Source organism: Asparagus officinalis, chromosome 5, assembly GCF_001876935.1.
Source record: "Asparagus officinalis chromosome 5, Aspof.V1, whole genome shotgun sequence".
Classification (NCBI taxonomy): Eukaryota; Viridiplantae; Streptophyta; class Magnoliopsida; order Asparagales; family Asparagaceae; genus Asparagus; species Asparagus officinalis.
In genome coordinates, this window is record NC_033798.1 from 34,491,156 (window position 1) to 34,510,421 (window position 19,266).

Here is a 19,266-nt window from a genome sequence, read left to right on the forward strand (position 1 = left end):
GATGTTCATTGGAGAGTGGCTTTGAGGATCCTTGCTTATATGAAAATCTCTCCTAGAATGAAGTTATTGTATAAGAAGTATGGAAATGTACATATCGCAGCCTATTCAGACTCGGGCTACACAGGAGATAAGGAGACAAAGTCTACTACCGAATATTGTATATTTGTTGGAGTAAACTTGGAGAAGCAAGAAACAGAATGTAGTATCTTAGTCTAGTGTGGAGGCCGAGTGTACGGAAATGGGACATATTGCATGTGAGATGATGTGGTTGAGAATTTTGATGCTAGAACTTGGCTTTGTACAGTCTGGACCCAGGCCTATGCACTGTGATAATCAGTCTGCTATCTACATTACCAAGAATCCTATTTTTCATGAGAAGACGAAGCATATCGAGATTGATTGTCATTTTATTAGAGATGCAATGATGAAAGATGTGATTTGTACTCCCTTCACACCTTCTGAGCAATTGGAGGATATTCTCACTAAGGCAACATCATCCAAAGTTTTTTCTATGTTGTGTAGCAAGCTAGGCATGATTAATATCTATGCTCCAGCTTGACGAGGAGCGTTAAATTAGATAGCTATTAAATTATGTTTAGTTATTGGATTAGTGGGTAATAAGCCCATGACCGTATCCGCTCTTGTATCATATATATTCTACTTCTTCTCAAGAATAAAAATATTTTTTCGGTCTATTTCATAAAATGTTAAGAGCGGGGAGATAAAGTGATATTTCCATGTATTTAATAGTGTTAAATTCCTTTTTTATTTTCGGTGCTATGCAAATTTTATTAAAACTAAATTCTATAAATATTTAGAACTCATTCCTCCTTTCACATAGAATATTTACCTTACAGATTTAGTTTTCTGTGATTGGTTAAAAAAATCAGATACCAAGATACCATTTCTTGGTATCTTGGTTAAAAAAAAGGAAGGAATAAGAAAGGGATCCAAGATACCATTTCTTTTGGGAAACAATGATAAAAATGTATAAAAACAATCGTGGAATCTGATTATAACGAGAACTCAGAAAGATTAAATATTAGAAAATAGAAGTATGAAAATAAGCAATTTGGCTATCATTGCATATTTTAAATTTGGAATACTAAAATCTGACATAATACTTTTGCACTTATTTCTCTCCTAGTCTCTCCTCTCTTTGTCTCTCTCCCAAGGGCACCCGTTAGAAAACCCAAAAACTTATCTATGCTATTATATAATGAAATAGTGGGAGTTGGGAAATTTTGAATAAGTGGAGGATGTTTACTTCATTCCTATCGTATTTGGGAGCGTAAACTTGTAGTCTTATAGGAGAAATGTTGTTTTTTTTTTCTTTTTTTTTCTCTTTCTTTTTTCTAAAACTTTCTAAAATAGAACATGAGTATATCACTGGATCTCATTAACTAAAATATATATTGCATTGTTGTATTATAAGACATATAAATATGAAATAACAAGGCTCTTTTCTAGAAAAAGGATATGGATAAATACACCAAAAACAATTAGAATTGCAATACGTTCTAATATAAATATTATCAAATGTGTATATCTAAATAGCTTAAAACATAACTAACGTAATAATCTGACGATAAAATATGCACAAGACTCTTTTTTATGATATTGTTCAAGATATCAGTCATCACCCAAATTGAAAATCATTTTACAGCTAGTTCCAAATAAGGTAAGAGAAAATATCATAAAAAAGATCTTACAATATCAGTGAAATGTAAGGGTATTAAATCGGTCCTTTTTATATAAAAAAAATTGGAATGATTAAATTTTTAATGTTTGCATGTGTACTAATGTTATTAAGTCTTGGAAAAAAAATATACAAGGCAATATCGGATTAAGACAAACCACCTTGCCATAGATTCATTGAAGATATTCAAAGCCCAAAGCCATAACCGTGCAACATGACATAATCTTGACTTCCATAGAAAAAGAAGCCTCTTGGTACGATAATCATAATTAGATTTATTGGAATCAAATACTTAATGAGTGTCATACTAAAAGCTAATGCAAAGAGCTTGCGCTGAAGAACCTGCACAACATCGGGCATTTTGCCAACATATATTACATAAAATGCTTCAAAAGGAAAACATTCCTAGATGAAAATTGATTTTTCCAACTCCAAAAAATGTAGACGTACAAAAGAAAAGCATCAATAATCTGATCCCCAAACATGTGTTTGCAAATAAATACTTCGATTTTTTCCTCTAGCATACAAAAATACTCCAAAGAGCACTCCCATCTGATGGCGAGTTACTTGAACATAATATACTCCAGCGTTCGCTCAACCAATCCTACTTTCAGCACTTGGCTTGCCACTAGCCCCTGCTGATTATAGGAATGTAGACAACTTGGAATTTTCCTGCAAAAGGCAAGTATCTTGTCAGTAGGATAATGGACAATAGCTTGTCAATAACCTACTATTAGATTTTCTTGACAAGACCCATCTATTATTTAGGGTTTTGTTAGCACCATTCTACATGACCCACAGTTATGGAACTCCATTGTACATGTCATGAAGGTTTATGCTGTTCAGTTTCAATAACTGGCCCCGTTAGGATGGGAAACAAACTTGATACATGAATTTGTTTCCATCCTTGATACACAGAAGTCATATCGACTCAATATCATTGACATTTGAATAATTAGAACATGGTTGATACTAAAATGATGTAAAGCATGTTTTCAGCAGAGCCACAAATCTTATGTACTAATAAACATCATAATCATACTTACGTGCGCTTAGCATTTGATCGGGCAGAATAGCTAGTTCATCCATAACTTAAGCACCCTATCCTTGCCTCCAGATGCTACTTTCTCACCATCAGGACTCCAATCCACAGCAAACACCTTCAATAAAAGCATTTAAACTGAAACTTATCAAATGCACAAAAGATTTATCCATTAACTCATCTTATTCTGATAATAAATACCTCATCTGCATGGCCAGGAAGGTCTTGTTTAAGTTTTTTTGTTCGGATATCCCATACCTAAAATCAGCTTAAAATATCAGTATTGGGTGAACGGGAGATAATATCAAATAATAAAAATGTAAAACCATACAGTTCATGCATTTTAATAATAATACAAAAATATATCTAATAAGATGAGACAGAAGGCAAGAAGAAAATGTTCCAAAACTGTAATGCTACAGCAATAATATTGTAACAATTTTTCTCAAAACAATATAAAAGTGTTAAACATAAACGGGGGAAAAAATCTATGCAAGTTCTTAAACATCAATAAGTTAAATCAACATGAATTCATTCATATTGTAACATAATGCGTATACGGAAGCCAGGTTCGTTATGAAAAAAGACATGAGTAACGTATTATGTTAATATGAACCCTCTTAACTATGGTGTCTACCTTTAATGTGGAATCCTTGCTTCCACTTAATAGAAGCCTGCTATCAGCAGACCAGCTGTGACAATAAAGCAGAAGCATGTCAGTGAAGTGATGAGCTAATAGAAGAGATGAGCACAAGAAATAAACTGGACCTGATTTGATATACAGGACCAACATGACCTCTGAAAGATGCAACAAAATTCCCTGTAATCCCATTCCACAGCTTAACAGATTTATCAAATGAAGCACTTGCCACCCATTGCCCATCTGGGGAGAAGTACACATGGTTTACAAGCTGCAAATAAAGTATTGTATTTGTCAAAATGTTGAATATAAGAGCTAAGGTGAAACCACTCTAACTCCTTATGGTAGCGACAATATTTTACACAGGCAAAACAACATAAACAGAAAGTAGCAATGCTGCTTTATAATAACCTATAACATATAAAGATGCCTGATGAAGTAGAAAAAATTGAAAACAACTAAAATTTTCTATGCAGGATAGGAAAGTTATAATTAACTATCTCGATAAAAAGAGAGAAATAATAAATCTTTATATGAGATCCTTATTGGCAAAAGAACTCTTTAGAACAGGGTAGCCATAAGATCGCGGCAAGGAGCATGGACAAGAAGTAAAATTTATCGGTCATATGTACCTGTTGGTGGCCAGTTAAATGAGCCTTCGGCTGCTTGCTAGTGAGAGGTTCCCACAAATACAAATGAAAATCATCAGACCCGGAGACCAGTCTTTCAGGAGCATTGCCTTTCATTTTGTTGTATTTTGCAAGAGCTGCCTGACATTTAACACAGTAATAATCATCACGATTAAGAATGAACAAAGAGAAATTAGTTAACAATAAAGAGTAATTACATTGCACAGTAGAAGTTCCTGTAAAAGTAAATTAGTTAAGTGCAAATCGCACGCAAAAGAATAATTACAATGCACAGTAGAAGTTCCTATAAAAGTATATCAGTTTGAAAGTAGAGCGCAAATCTCAAGTCAACAGAATTCTGGCTTATCAGGCACGCAAAAAATTCTGTAAGACTAACAAACATTAAGTGTGCAATTTTCGTAGATAATTAGCAAGCCAAACATGTGAAGGAGAAAGAAGCAGAATGCAACTCGAAAAATCTAAGGATCTCAATTACTTCATCATAAGGCATGAGAAAAATCTACAATATGTAATAGAACACTGAGGATTAAGCTGATAAAAGAACGGGGGACTTTTTTCATTGGAGACATTAATGGAGACAAGAAAGAAACCAATGCCATGGTATTTCTCCAGCAACATTTGTTATTAGGCTAGGTAACAAGGAGAACAAGGAGAACAGGCTAGGTACAATGCAAAGTTAGCAGTTGAATCATTGACAATTATGTGAATTCTGATAACAGAAACAGCTGTATCCGCATTAACTTGACAAGGATGACAGTGGTTGTGGTGGAAAATTATGTTCTAGTATCAACAGTGACACATAAGAGGAATCAAATTCTTCAATCAAACATAAGCATCTCTTTAACCTAACAAAATTTTCTTTAATATTTTTTAGCAAAAATTCTAGCCCTATAAAGCTTTTAGCGAAATTCTAGTAGGCTCTTTTCCCTTAGCAATTCTAAACATATATTATTTACATTTTTATATAATTAGATTTCATTAAATACGATTAGATCACATTTTAGGACATTAAATTATATATGCAAACCATCCGACGTGGCACTCCAATATTACTACATATCTCCATTATTTCACTAATATCCGCAATCCGATATGAATTTTGGCTTTGACATCTGATATTTAATACCTTGGCTAGACTTAAATTTGACATCTAGCAAAATAGTATACATCAAAAATTCTATTTTTTAGAAATGAATATGGAGAAAATATATTTGCATGCACATTCAGAAGTAAATGAACGTGACGAATGTCATATATCATTAAGAGTTACCTCTTTCATTTCTTCCGGGGATGAATATGTCCGTCCAGTATGATCAAATGCGCCAGTACGAAGAGTATATTCGGTGCTTAAAGCAAGTGAATTCACCCAATGTGCATGATTCTGAAGAGAAAATCACCAACCTTAACAGAATAATTAAAACTAAATAACAGACTTAATCAAATCATCTTATATGATTAGATCATCAATCCAGAATTCTGATATATGAATTATGTGGAGGAAGAAATTCTTAGTATTTTTACACTTTTTAAAAGATACTTAGATGCACACATATATTCTACAACACAAGAAACCACTATATAAATTTTGTATTAAGATAATCATGTTTCTTAGAATTATCTACGTACATACGTACATGCTCCGTAAACAAATATATATAAACTTGCTAAGATGTGAGAAACAAAGGTAAAACCTAGTGTAGAGAACAAACAAGAATTATTATGTTCACCGGAATGCTCAGAGTTTAGCAACATGGTAATGCCATGTTTCAAGAAATGTGGAAATCAGATTCCTGGGACTCTACTGGCAGATGAGAATATCGTATTCTCTGAACCTGAGACAACCTTAAGAGGTAGTTTAAGGAGGAGAAAATGATGGAGAACCAATTGAGATGGTTCAATGCGTGTGTCTAGACTATTAGGTACTCTAATTAGTAGGAGCCAAAGGCAAATTCTTTGTTCCACGAAAAAAGATAAGGACCCTAGTTGATGAGGAAAGAGCAAGGGTAGAATGAAGATCTAAACAAGCATGGGTTGAGACCATCAGAAAGTATGACTATTAATAGAGAAGATGGCCTTTAGGAAACCAGAATGAAGAAAATAGATTCATCAAGTCAACCTCATAAAAATGAGAAAGGCTTACTGTTTCTGCCATTGTTTTCTCAGAAGCTTTCAAGTTCACCATGATCATGAAGCAATCGGCCAATCACTTCTTTCAAAGGTAATTAATTGAAAAAACAATGTTCTCAGAGACTAATTGCATAAGCTAATAATACATTGTGCATGTATCATGGTGTTTCAGAAATTTGTTTGCGGGCCATAACAAGCAGACACCTTTGGACACTGGTTCTAAGTTAATGTAATTCCTTCCATTCTATAATCACTAACTTCATCATCATTAAAAAGAAAGAAATGATATTTCTTGAGGAACCGGACAGGGATAGCAGCTCATTATTACAGACCAACTTGATCACAAAATTTGCCAGATTCAAAAGGACTGTGAGCCAAGAACAATTATCTGCAAGAAACACGTTACCTTCAACTCACGGATCAACTTTCCTTCGGAAGTCCATATTTTGATTGTGCAGTCCTGTGAGCTGCGTTACCTTCAACTCACGGATCAACTTTCCTTCGGAAGTCCATATTTTGATTGTGCAGTCCTGTGAGCTGCATGCAGCAAGAATAAGTCACAATTATTCCTTCGGAAGTCCATATTTTGATTGTGCAGTCCTGTGAGCTGCATGCAGCAAGAATAAGTCACAATTATAAACCAAGAGCAATCTTAGAAACTGCTCTATTTCCCCCTGAGCGAGGTATGGCAGAAGATTAGACCTTTATTTAATAGGTTTTTTAGATATTAGTCCCTTGAATCTTCAATAATTGCATATTAGACCCTAAAATTTTGAAAATTGCATATTAGACCCTTAAATCTTCAATAATTGCATATTAGTCCCTAAAATCTTGAAAATTCCATATTAGCCCCTTACATCTTCAATAACTGCATATTAGTCCCTCATATCATATAGGGTCTTGCACAATAGTCCCTCTGTTAGTATTTCAGTTAAAAAACCTAATCATGGTCGGGTTAACTCCTAATCCAAATCTACAATCACCAAACTGCTCTCTCCGATGTTTCAACCTCTCGTGAAGCTCAACTTTGGGTAAGGTTTTTTCGCTAACCATTGGCGAAGAAGAACACTGGTGAGTTTAGATTTATGTTAAGCAGCTATTAGGTTTCAACATATCAAGAAATTGGTTGGGGAAGATATTAGAGGGGTAAAATGGTCATTTTGCCTACAACTATTAGATTTGACGAAATATTCCCCCAAATCTATCGTGATTTAACTTGAAGGACCATTTTGCAAGATCCAATAGGATTTGAGGGACTAATATGCAATTTCAAAGATTCAAGGGCTAATATGCAATTATTGAAGATTTAAGGGACTAGTATGTAATTTCAAAGATTTGAGGGCCTAATATGAAATTATTGAAGATTTAAGAGACTAATATCTAAAAACCCCATATTTAATACCAGAAAGATAACAGACATAAGGTGCCATAATGGTAAGTCAATGGTTCATATAAGCTACTACAAACTGATTGCACATAATATTTGTAGGCAGCATTAGCAATAGACTGTCTAGAAAGTGCTACTTTTAAGGAGAAAGTAATTAAATGCTTATAAATATTTCCCCAGCTTATAGAAGAAACTATATGTAAAGAAGCATGCTAATTGCTAAATTTGCTAGAAAACATTGGACTACAGGCTGGCATGCAACACAGCAGCAAAAAGTGATATATAAATGTAACTTAGCTCAAAGTAACACTAACAAGAAAATTAAAGCATTGAAAAAAGTTAAAAGTACAATGGTGTATCCACTATACCAGTTTAACATGTTGCTTTGCAAATACTAACATGTAGTTTTCGAAGTAGCAAAAGTCTATTTAACCATATGAATGGATCTGGATCTTACCCTGTGTATATCATTCCATCACCACCCCACTTCACACAGGTGACGGTCTTGGTGTGACCACTAAGGCAATGAAGGCACCTTCTCAATGTAGTATCCCAGATACGAGCATCACCATCCTTACTGGAACTAACAAAACGACGACATGGAGCTGTCAAATGTATGGGCTCCCAAGAAATACCAGTAATCCACTTCTTGTGACCCTAAACATCAGAGGATTTACATTAGAAATCTAAACTTGCTTCTTTTTATTTAACAAATCATGACATGCATGGTATTGCTGACAACTGTCAGCTAAAGGACAAGGATGCTGAACTACGTACATCAACTAAACAAAAGTCACCATTTCAGGGGAAAAGTTCAATTAGGATACTTCCTGAGCTTGCCAGAAAAGTTAATCCACCATATTCGTAATAATAATTTCTTTGAAAACATTTTTTAAAGAATTTTCTGTGAAAAAATATCTTAGAATGAGTTTTTCTTCACTAAAAGACAAGTTCTCAACTGTAGAACAAGAAGCAAGATTAGCATTAGGTAGTATATCTAGAAAATGGATAAAACTTCTCTTTTCTAAATTGATTTAAAGGGAAAAGGCTGTCATATAGCTTAAACATCCGGAACAAACAGAGACCAGTAGTCAATTCAGACAATTTACATATGCAGGAAATGCTAAGGAGATGGTGATGAAAAATACATATACATCACAGTTGTATTACTATCCACTATAACTACTCAAATCCTGAGGTTACAGTCAGAGTTAGGGCACTTTAAGTCATATTTAGACAAATGTACTTTTTCACGTCCCAGCAGTATCTTACTTGTAACAAATATCACCACCTATTATTGCAGAAGGGAAAAAATAATATTACTACCTTCATAGATCCAAAGTGTCTCCTACATGTCTTAAATATAAGAGAGATATAGCTCGTTAGATGAGAGTCTAGATAATCCAATGGTATCATGAGAGATGATTGACGAGTGTTACTGAAGGAAGACAATTTCATGGAAAGATAAAGGACTAAAAGACCCTTTTTAAAATTTTATTAGCAAAATTGACCTAATTTTGATATAATTAGTAAAATCGACCTCTTTTTGGCCAACTGGTCAAAAAGAGGTCAACTTTGCAAATGTGAAGTTTTAAAATACACGGGACTACTAGTCCCGTGTATTTAGTGGTGCCTAATTATACCCTAATGAAGTTTAATTGGTCTTGTGTATTTTTTAAAGTTTAATTAGCATGTGATTAGCCAACACTAATTACACGGGACCACTAGTCCTATGTATTTTAAAAACTATATTTTGCAAAATCGACCAAAGAGGTTGATTTTGCTAATTAAATCCACAAAAGGTCAATTTTGCTAATAAAGTTTCAAAAATGGTCTTTCTTTAAAAAAATCCAAAAACTTACTTCCATGGGCTTATTTGATGAGAATTACTCAATAAAGGCTGCAGTAGAGCCAAATTCTTCTAGGAACTATATGCATTGTCAAAAATAAAATTTATGCCCTAAAGTTAAAGATGTATTGGAAAATGAAATGAGAGTTGTAAGACATTGCAATTTTTTTTTTTTTGTTGGGAGGTGTTAGGGAGAAGAGAGACTAATAACATAATATGGCTACTAACTTATAGGGCAAACTTATAGGAACTATGAAATTAAATAATGATTGGAGGACCTAGGAGCTTACTTACAACTTACAAGCAAAGGAGACATTTACAACTTACAAGTAAAGGAGACACTCAAAGTTGTAGAAACAATCTAGGATCAAGATAACAAGTAAATGAAGTAATGGATTGAAACTAGGAAGGGAGTAATTGTTAGTAATTAACCAGAAACTAAAAGAAAAAAATTATCGTGTTGTACATTCAATTGGCTTTTGTCCAAGAAAGGTTGACAATGAATATGCAAAGGTTATTGACAACGAATAACGTCGCATAGCGTTGAAGCACCGCGAAGGCTATTTAGGGTTATAGCGGCAAATAGCGACAGAAAGTGTAAAGTTAAATGGCGGTCCAATTTAAATATGTATAAATATTTAAAAATCTACAATTGCATATTTGATGATTTATAAAGACCCTAAGGAGGAGGAAGAGGACTCTGATCAGCTTCAATTGGCAGAGAAGCTGGCGAGACAGTGAGAGAGGGGGTTTTTCGGTTAAGCTTGAGTAGTTGGAGAGGAAGAGGTAGGGGTTGAGGTGGAGGGCAGTTGGAGAGGGGTTTTGGGTTTCAGGTGTTGTAGTTGGAGCAGGAGAGGTAGAGGTTGAGGTGGAGTAGTCAAAGAAGGAGAGAAGGAGCGTCGCCGACGATAAAATTGGTGGAGGGCAGAGTTGGTGGGAATCGTGGGACTATGGTTTTTTTCCATCTATTGAGATCAAATCGGAGAGGGAAGAAATAAAAACGAAGGTGGGGGTTTTTAGTTGATTACGGGTCGGGTTTGAGTTGATATTAAACTAAGAATCCATAATGAAAAGCTACTAACCGCTATTACACACTAAAGAAAATAGCGCAGAGAGCGCAATTTTCCACCACTTTCGTTGATATCATTGAGGGTAATGGGTGCTCACGCAATTTGCAGCAGTATAGCAACGCTATTGGGCATTATTTTCAAAATTTTGAGTATGGCATATATTTACTTATAACGGTAGTTGATAGGTCTAGGGGAAGTAAGCTTCAATATTATTGATCTGGAAAAAGCTTAAAGTAAGGTCCCTAGGAAGATGTATATGTCTAGTTCTGAAAAGAAATAGGTCTCTAATAATTATATCGACATGATTGAAGATAGTGATCGAGGATAAATAAAAAGTAATAGCAACTAGCACATAAGAAATTAGATGGGAGCCCCCACCATAGGTTTACACCTAAGATGAGTTAACTTAGTGCATAATGAAGTCCAAAAGTACATACTATTTATAGACGATAGTTTACTAGTTGACAAGAGCATAAACAACAACAATAAGAAAGCTTTTTATCCCAATGTTTTGTTTTCGGCTACACCAAATTCTGGGCATCCAACTACATTAAGATTATCTCCTTCGTTAAGTTATTCGCTATCATATCCTTCTCACCAAGTGTGCTCAATGCCCAACTATAATCTTATTAGTTCTCTTGCTTGATGCATTTAGCGGCCTTCGTTGGGTCATGGCCAAATTATCTCAATTGATTTTCTCATTTTATTTCCAATAGGAGCAAGCTCTAGCTTCTTAAGAATGCACATATTGGTTATACTATGTATATCCATATATCCGTAATAACATTTTCATTTTCTCTACATTCATTTTTTACACATGTTGCTTACCTACCACCATTCTGATGAATCTGGTCCATAAAGGATCATTAGGTTTATAGTTGTCTCGCAGAAATTTTCATCGAATTTCTTGGAAATTATTATATACCAGAGAATCTTCTTGTGCATATCCCATTTTGGGACTATTCAATTGAGTGACATTCTCCAAAAGAGCTAGAAAATTATTTTTTTAACATCTTGTGCATATCCATTGTCCACTCAAAATCGTCTTTATATCATCTAATTGGACCAAAGACACAATTCCCAACCGATATTCTATTATTTTAACTTACATGTGTGTCCACTTGATCTAATTATGAACTTACATGCTCACTTCTTTAATGCACCAAGCAAGGCACTTCTCAATAGTTCATCCAGAAACCGCATCCAATCCATTTAACTAAAAAACCATTCAACAGACCCTCAAATGCTAGTTAAGATTAATTCTCATGTTCTAGGGAACTATTATATACTAGATATTCTTCTTGTGCATATGCCATGTTAGGACTATTCAGTTAGAGTGTGATGCTTCCCATTGGAGGTAGAAAATTGTTTGATTATATATCAAAAGAATCTCTTGTTTTTAACCCTTTTATAAATTGTACAGAATAGTTCGTCATTGTTTAACGTGGCTATTAGAATTATTGTAAATAAGGGTGAATAATAAAAAAGAACATAATTGACAGAACTAAGAATAACTATAAGAAACTAGCACATGAGGACATTTTTGGCCTTGAACTTGTGTAAGTGCTTGTGCATGTGCATATTGTGAATGATCATGCGATCAAATCCCCAAAAAAACTGATGCCTAGACCAGACATTATATTTGATGTTCTAGAACTACTAAGACCTTTGATTCAGCAAATCATTGTTACATAAATGCACAAATTTATTGGATTTGTATTATTGTTGTGTAGTTTTAAAGAAAAATGGTACTCCTATTGAAGAACGACCACAATATGTAAGAATAGAATATAACACTAAAAAAATATCAAGAAGTTTCTAACTTTTTATATGCCACAAGGATGAAGAAACTAGCAAAGATCTGCATCAAAATACCTCACAAGTAAGATAAAAAAGAGTCTACACTAGTCCCCATTAATCAAGAGGACATCTCAACTCATTTTTACTTTGTTTATCATCAAGTACAACCCTTTAGCAGATGGTGCTCGTAGAATGTAAACTGTCAATAGTTGAGATAAGAATTGTATCTTCAAGTTGACATTGGAAGGCATAATACATTGTATATACACAAATATTGTAGAATATAGATAGAAAATCGTGCAAAAAAGAACTTCCATAAAAAGGAGAACTATAATAAAGGACATTGTCATGAAAGAGAAATACTATATTTACCATCCCCCAAATTCAAAGGTGGATCAATGATTAACACAAATTATAGATAAAAAGTATCAACATCAAAGAAGAAAACTAGGTGACGACCCAATTGAATGGTGAACGGTAAGAATCCTACGACATAGAAAACTCGATGATGACGAGAGTGATGGTAACTGGTAGGATTCCAAGCACATTGACCGAGAAAAACTCGATGATCTATATAGAGACTATTGAGAGAGGAAGACCTCAAGGAGAAAATATTAATCTGGATTTCTATTCTTCATTATCACGCTTGTCACTATTGAATTATAATGTCGATGTCTTTGGATTACAATCCTTGGCCATTTGATCTCATCGCTGCCAAGATTTTCTCTCTCGATATTGATCCTTTGTTGTTTACCTTGTCACTTTCGTTGATTTATTTGTCCATTCGCCTATTTTGAGTTTTTCATCAGGATTCAGATATTTTTTTATTATTCTTATTCAGACTCCCAATTGTTATCCACAATGAGTTTGAGAGGGATGTTAACCATAGTATTCTAGTGGTTTTACTTCATAATATTGTTCCATTCTTGCAAATAATGAAAGTGGGTAGGGTCTACTTTTAACAGAAGATTGAAAGCAATATGGACCAAGTTTGGGTGGAAACATTAATAAGATAGGTACATAGGCAACTTCAAAGGCCCGAATATTTCAAAAGGCACTTACGGCCTACATTGTTTTCAATGATGAGATTGTATCTAGGCAAACGTTGTTAAGTGCTGAAATTGATATGATACATAAGTTAACTATATTTGTGTGGACCTATTTTACAAAAATATTCATTAAACGTCAAAAAAGTTGAATGCCTACATACCTTAAGCACATGGCCTAGAATAGAACCAATGGTCGGGTGCATGTTCCATAAATTTGGTGATTATCAAATAAGGAAAAGCTAGGTTCCTTATTGGGGACTTTGAGGACATATAAATATAGCTATGTATATCTACGAGAGTATCCTATATGATCAATAGTTATGTACATTGTATTGTGCGATAGTTCGTGCTCATACATAACCTATGACCTAGTTTGTTGCTCATATAATAGATTTATCCTGCTTTACAACTACATCAGATGTAGAACCTCAAGAATGCATGGGGAAGAAGGTTCACGTTTCATGTAATATATTCTGCGAAGCGTCAAATAAGCAATATGTCTCCAGAACCTACTAGATCAGCAGCATCATGATGTTCCATAAATTTGGTGATTATCAAATAAGGAAAAGCTAGGTTCCTTATTGGGGACTTTGAGGACATATAAATATAGCAATGTATATTTACGAGAGTATCCTATATGATCAATAGTTATGTACATTGTATTGTGCGATAGTTCGTGCTCAAACATAACCTATGACCTGGTTTGTTGCTCATATAATAGATTTATCCTGTTTTACAACTACATCAGATGTAGAACCTCAAGAATGCATGGGGAAGAAGGTTCACGTTTCATGTAATATATTCTGTGAAGCGTCAAATAAGCAATATGTCTCCAGGACCTACTAGATCAGCAGCATCATGATGTTCAAGCTCATGCTAGCTTATACATAGTTGGAATACGATAAAAGACATAAAATTAGATAGATCACATAATCTAATGACAGAAAGTAGAAATTAAATAATAATAAATGAGATTACCTGATCATTTTGACTCAACATCAATAAAGAGGTAATGACTTGGCCTATCAATGCATAATGATTATTTAAGAAAGAAGACGGATCTCACTATCTGATGCTGAAATACCATAGTTTTTTTATGAAGAAAATATTATGCTTGGCTAAAATGTTATCCAAGAGAGAAATTACACAAATATTGGTATGTACTTTATTTACTATAATCTGGCAAAGATAAGACCTTAAGTTGATAATGATAAGTTGTAAAAACATAATGCTACAAGACTAGATAATAAGATGTCATAGTATTAAAGCGCTAGGAATAATGTTCTTAATAAAGAAGCTGCTTGGTAAATGCTAATATAAAATGGCTGTTCCATGGACTTTACCATAAGAGGCTTGCCAGACAGCTTCCCAGTTTGTGGATCCCATGTTAAAAGTTCCCCAGATTTGCTACCACTCGCTAGATGTTTGCCATCCGGCGACCATGCAATATACAGAACCCAATTTTTATGTCCTAAACAAAACACGAGAAGGTAAATTTAGTACCAGTTTCAAGATACTCTCACAATTAAATGCTTGTGGACTCCATAATTAAAGAATTTTGAAAACTCAAAAATTGTTATCCACTTAAGAAGCTTTTTATTTCTCCAAGAAAATAAATAAAGTGCTCCAAAGCATGAAGAAAAATTAATGTGTATACACCCACATACATGTGCACCCTGCCCATGCACTCAACATGTAATTAAACAAAAATGAACAGCATCTGTCCAAGATTTAAAAAAATTAAAGATCGAAGATGGAGTTGACATTCACAATTCATAAATGTTATGTATAAGAACAAATTTTTTTCTCATTGCCTGATGTTAAAGTGATGAGCATTCTGTTAGCCAAACTACTTGGCTCTCAGTATAATTAAGAACCACCAGAAATTTCATTTGCTGGGATCCCTTGGGGATGAGGAATATGGAAGAGAGAGAGGGAGAAGTTTGAGTATCAACTTAACAAGTTACAAATTAACAATCATAGTCTTCTGCAATTAGATACTTTGTTCAGAAAGTAACTTATCGTCCAATCACTCAACAACCAACCTTCTCTCCTTTTGATCTTCCGAGTCATAACCTAACTCGAATGTCCCTAAGCCATCAAGATCCACTTCACCTCTGTTCGCAATTAGGGCATCTGTCTGATGTTGATAGCATTTGCTCCTGAAACTCATAGCACTTCAGAGATGAAGTTGTGGGAAGTTGTGTCATCTCTGACCTCACTAGCATTCCTCAAGGTCAGAGATGAAGTTGTGGGAAGTTATGTCATCTCTGACCTCACTAGCATTCAATATCTCCACCTCAAGGTCAAACCTTTGTGCTTGTTTCAAAATACAATGTGCAGCATGAAAGAGATGCATGCTGGCCACTTGACTGTACATGACAATATCAACCTCACTTCACTAACAATTTCCAAATTTGTACAGCACTAACAACGAGAATCCCCTGCAAACTCAAATAGGGGCACCACATGAACATTACGATCCCTTGGACCCCTACGATAAAGGCAGGCCTCAAGCACAGTGACACACTGATGTCCAGTACTTGATTCCAGGTACACTGGGAGGCCTCCATAACCAACAGCCCACTCCCTTCTGTATTATGAGAACTTCTAGAAAAGAGTCTACTATACGGCACAGGGCGAGAATTAAAAATGAATTTACTAGGTAGTGAGCTCATCGCTAATAGGTGCCACTGCTATAGAGATCCCCTTTATAGTGGATGTCGGCTTGTTGTCAAATAAATCAATTAATTTCTCTCTTTCCTAAACCTAAAACTAACGACAGATTGCTGACACAATTTTTAAATGGAGTCCTAAAGATATGACACCATCAGATTAAGGGACCACCATAAATCCGAGTCTATAATTGCTCGAATAGCTAACAAGAATTGACACCTATGGTGAGACTTTTCTCACAACAGGAATAGCTGACATAGCCCCCCAGACCATAGATGATAACTTCATCTGTGTGAACACCAGATGAATACTCTACCAAGTGATGAGATTATAAAGGTGGCTTTTAGGGACAACCCTGTATGGAATGACACTTTGCACCATGTAGTATTAAGCTTCATGTGCTTTATTCCTCTCACTTGCAGCTAGTGTTGGCTCATATAAAATTGTGATATACACAATTGTGACATACACCAGAACTTTGAGAATTTTTTTTCTATGGTTCCTCAAAAAACTAGCTAATTATTGACTTCATTGGAGTTGCTACATGCCAAACCTAACTATTACATCATACTTGTATGTGACAATAAGGGGCATGTATTGATGGGTTATTTTATGTGTTTTGAGATTAGTTTCTTTGGTAGCTTTGATTGGAACTTTCAGACCCAAACCAACTGAAAACTGATATGAAGTAAAAATTGAGAGCCTAACAAACCAGACATAGCTTTAGCAATGAAACTGAAAATGTAACGAGGTTGATTATGTTGTGTTTGACTTTCATCAGAACCAAACAGTGTACTCATAGATTATTAATTCTTGTTTAAATTTGCATTCTTCTGTCTAAGGGAGCATAGCCTTAAAAATAAGAACTAACCAAAAAATTGAGGAAAGGTAGTTACCCATCGTTAAATATGTCATAAGAACAGACAATTTAACAGAACTTTCTAAATTAAACAGGAGATAATAAAACAAAGTCACAAGCTTGCCTGTGCATGTGAACAAAGGTGTCTGTGTAGTAAGATCCCATAATCGAACTGTGGTATCTCCAGAGCCGCTGGCCAAGTGCTTACCATCAGGGCTGAAGGAAACAGAAAGTACAGCTTCTGTATGACCTGCAAAAATCGGTAAGACCTAGGATAAGATGGCACCACAATAGAACAATGTCAAAGATAAACTTGAAAAGTACAACTTCCCGTCCTCATAGCTTGGAGAACTTCCAAGAAGAAAAAACATGGAGAACCATATTGATCATCTATTTGCACATGACATTAAGTAAGAAACAAATAAGAGAGAATAGCGATCAAAACAGGCTCTAATGTAAAAGTAACAGCCACAGGAAGCGTTCAGTAGTTATTGTACATGAGCTAACAGAACACACAACCAGTTATCGATAAATCATTTTAACATTTCCATGATTAAGATTGCATATAATATCCCTTGTTGCTGCAAGGAACAAGGAGGTTAATATCAGACGCAACAAAAGATAAAACCCAAATCCTCAGATGAAGTAATCTAATCCATAACTGGGTTTGCTAAAGGTCAGTTTAAGTGAATAGAACAAGAGCCATGTTGATTTTTCTAGTATGGCATTAAATAAGATGGTTTACATAAAAGGTGCTACTCCAGCCTTCCAGTGAATATTGATTAATTACTTATACATGATTACACATGATGATGTAAAAAAGATAAGCTGGAGATGTTGATGCACCTAGACATTCTATCCAACGTTCTGACATGTGCAGGAAGCCAGTCTCTTGAGGACCCCCAAACTTGAACATGAATTTCATCTCCAAATTTGACCAACACTTTCATTTTCCAAGTACCAATTGAACGGATCATAAAGAACAGTACTAACTGTAGCTGCAAACTCTCAACCAAGAGATTCTACTCAACGAAAGTGCTAGCAGATTCCATCTCCTAACTCTAGTCGAACAAGTTGAGGTCAAATATTTATGCATGTGGGTGATACTACACTAGCAGCACCATGCAGAGAAAACAGAGCGGGTACATTGAGAGTACAAACAATTAAGGTATACAAAGGTAACAACCAACCTGCAATAGTTGCAGAGCATCGATTGACAGGACGAATTCTGAAGATTGCTTGAGGTTGGTACACAATACAAAGTACCTTCTCCACCGATACTGCATGATAGATCAAAATAAAATGCGAGGAACCGAACATTTAAAAAAAAAAATCAAAAAGCTTGTCAGTACGGAAATGTCATCAGACAGGAACACTTAATAAACTTTTCCACTCGCCTTTGTTCTTCTGAAGGTAACTGCCAAGCTGAACAACAAGCTCCTGATCTGATATGTAAAATGCATAAGGCAACCTTTCCTCCTGTATTAAAGAAGGAACAGATAAATAAACAAATGATATTGTTTTCTAGCTTTCACTGCCCGTATCTATTATCTTGAAACTAGTTTTCTTGGATTTCAATGAGAAAACGATCCCGGTGGTTGTTCATTTTGAATATGTATTCATCAAATCATAATATACCACGGCATGAGTGATTCAAGAACAGCCAGAATTTTAACCAAGATTTCGAAGATTTTACATTGCAGAGAAGCTGGTTGACAAGCTGTTGAAGCTGGGGCGGGCCTGCGGATTGAGGGAGGTATAACGGAGCTCCGAGAGGCTGCCCCTCTGGGTCCGTTAACTGACACATAACGTTGTTGCTGCTGGTTTTAGGGTCGAGCTCCATCATCTCTTTGCTTTGTTCGATCACCTCCATTGATCTTTGTGGGTGCAATTGGGCTAGGGTTTGTGCGTTTGAATTGGGGATTTGGAGGGTTTTGATGGGAATTTGGGTGGGAACGGGCGCGGGTGGGGGTAGAGAGAAAAAACCCAACTCCTAGGGTTTTCGGTCAGGTAGTTATATGGAGAGACAGAGGGCGAAATAGTGAAATCTAGTACCGCCAGCCATCGAGTTACGCGCTGCAAAGCATTAATATTTTCAAATTGCTCCCTCATATCACTCGTATTGCTTATGACATCCACCAATTGTCATAAGCTATTGCGAAACCAGCCCCTCGTATCATCAAAATTAATATCATGCTAAATTGCACTAGAACAACTTATGTTTCACTCACTTAGTAGATGTATAAACTTAGTTGTTTTTAAGAGCATTTATTGTTGGATTTAATCTAATAAATCTATTTGTGGGCACATATGATTAATCATTGTGTATTGCTATCTTTCAGGATAACCCACTGAAGTGATCAATTAAGTTGGGTTAATTTGGTATTTAAATGATCATGGGGTCATATGTGCAGATAC

The 19,266-nt window shown here is 35.1% G+C and overlaps 1 protein-coding gene across 1 annotated transcript; it reads right to left on the reverse strand.

The window, feature by feature from the left end:
- LOC109843153 (notchless protein homolog) lies at positions 1,955–18,882 on the reverse strand. The gene is made up of 14 exons (XM_020412087.1): positions 18,545–18,882; positions 18,246–18,327; positions 18,039–18,128; positions 16,973–17,098; positions 14,657–14,784; positions 8,003–8,202; positions 6,635–6,695; positions 5,302–5,412; positions 4,014–4,151; positions 3,510–3,652; positions 3,379–3,433; positions 2,943–2,999; positions 2,746–2,859; positions 1,955–2,371 (listed from the first exon to the last, which is right to left on the reverse strand). Exons 1-13 carry the CDS (start codon positions 18,719–18,721, stop codon positions 2,776–2,778), a joined length of 1,452 nt encoding a protein of 483 aa, XP_020267676.1. The 5' UTR covers positions 18,722–18,882; the 3' UTR covers positions 1,955–2,371; positions 2,746–2,775.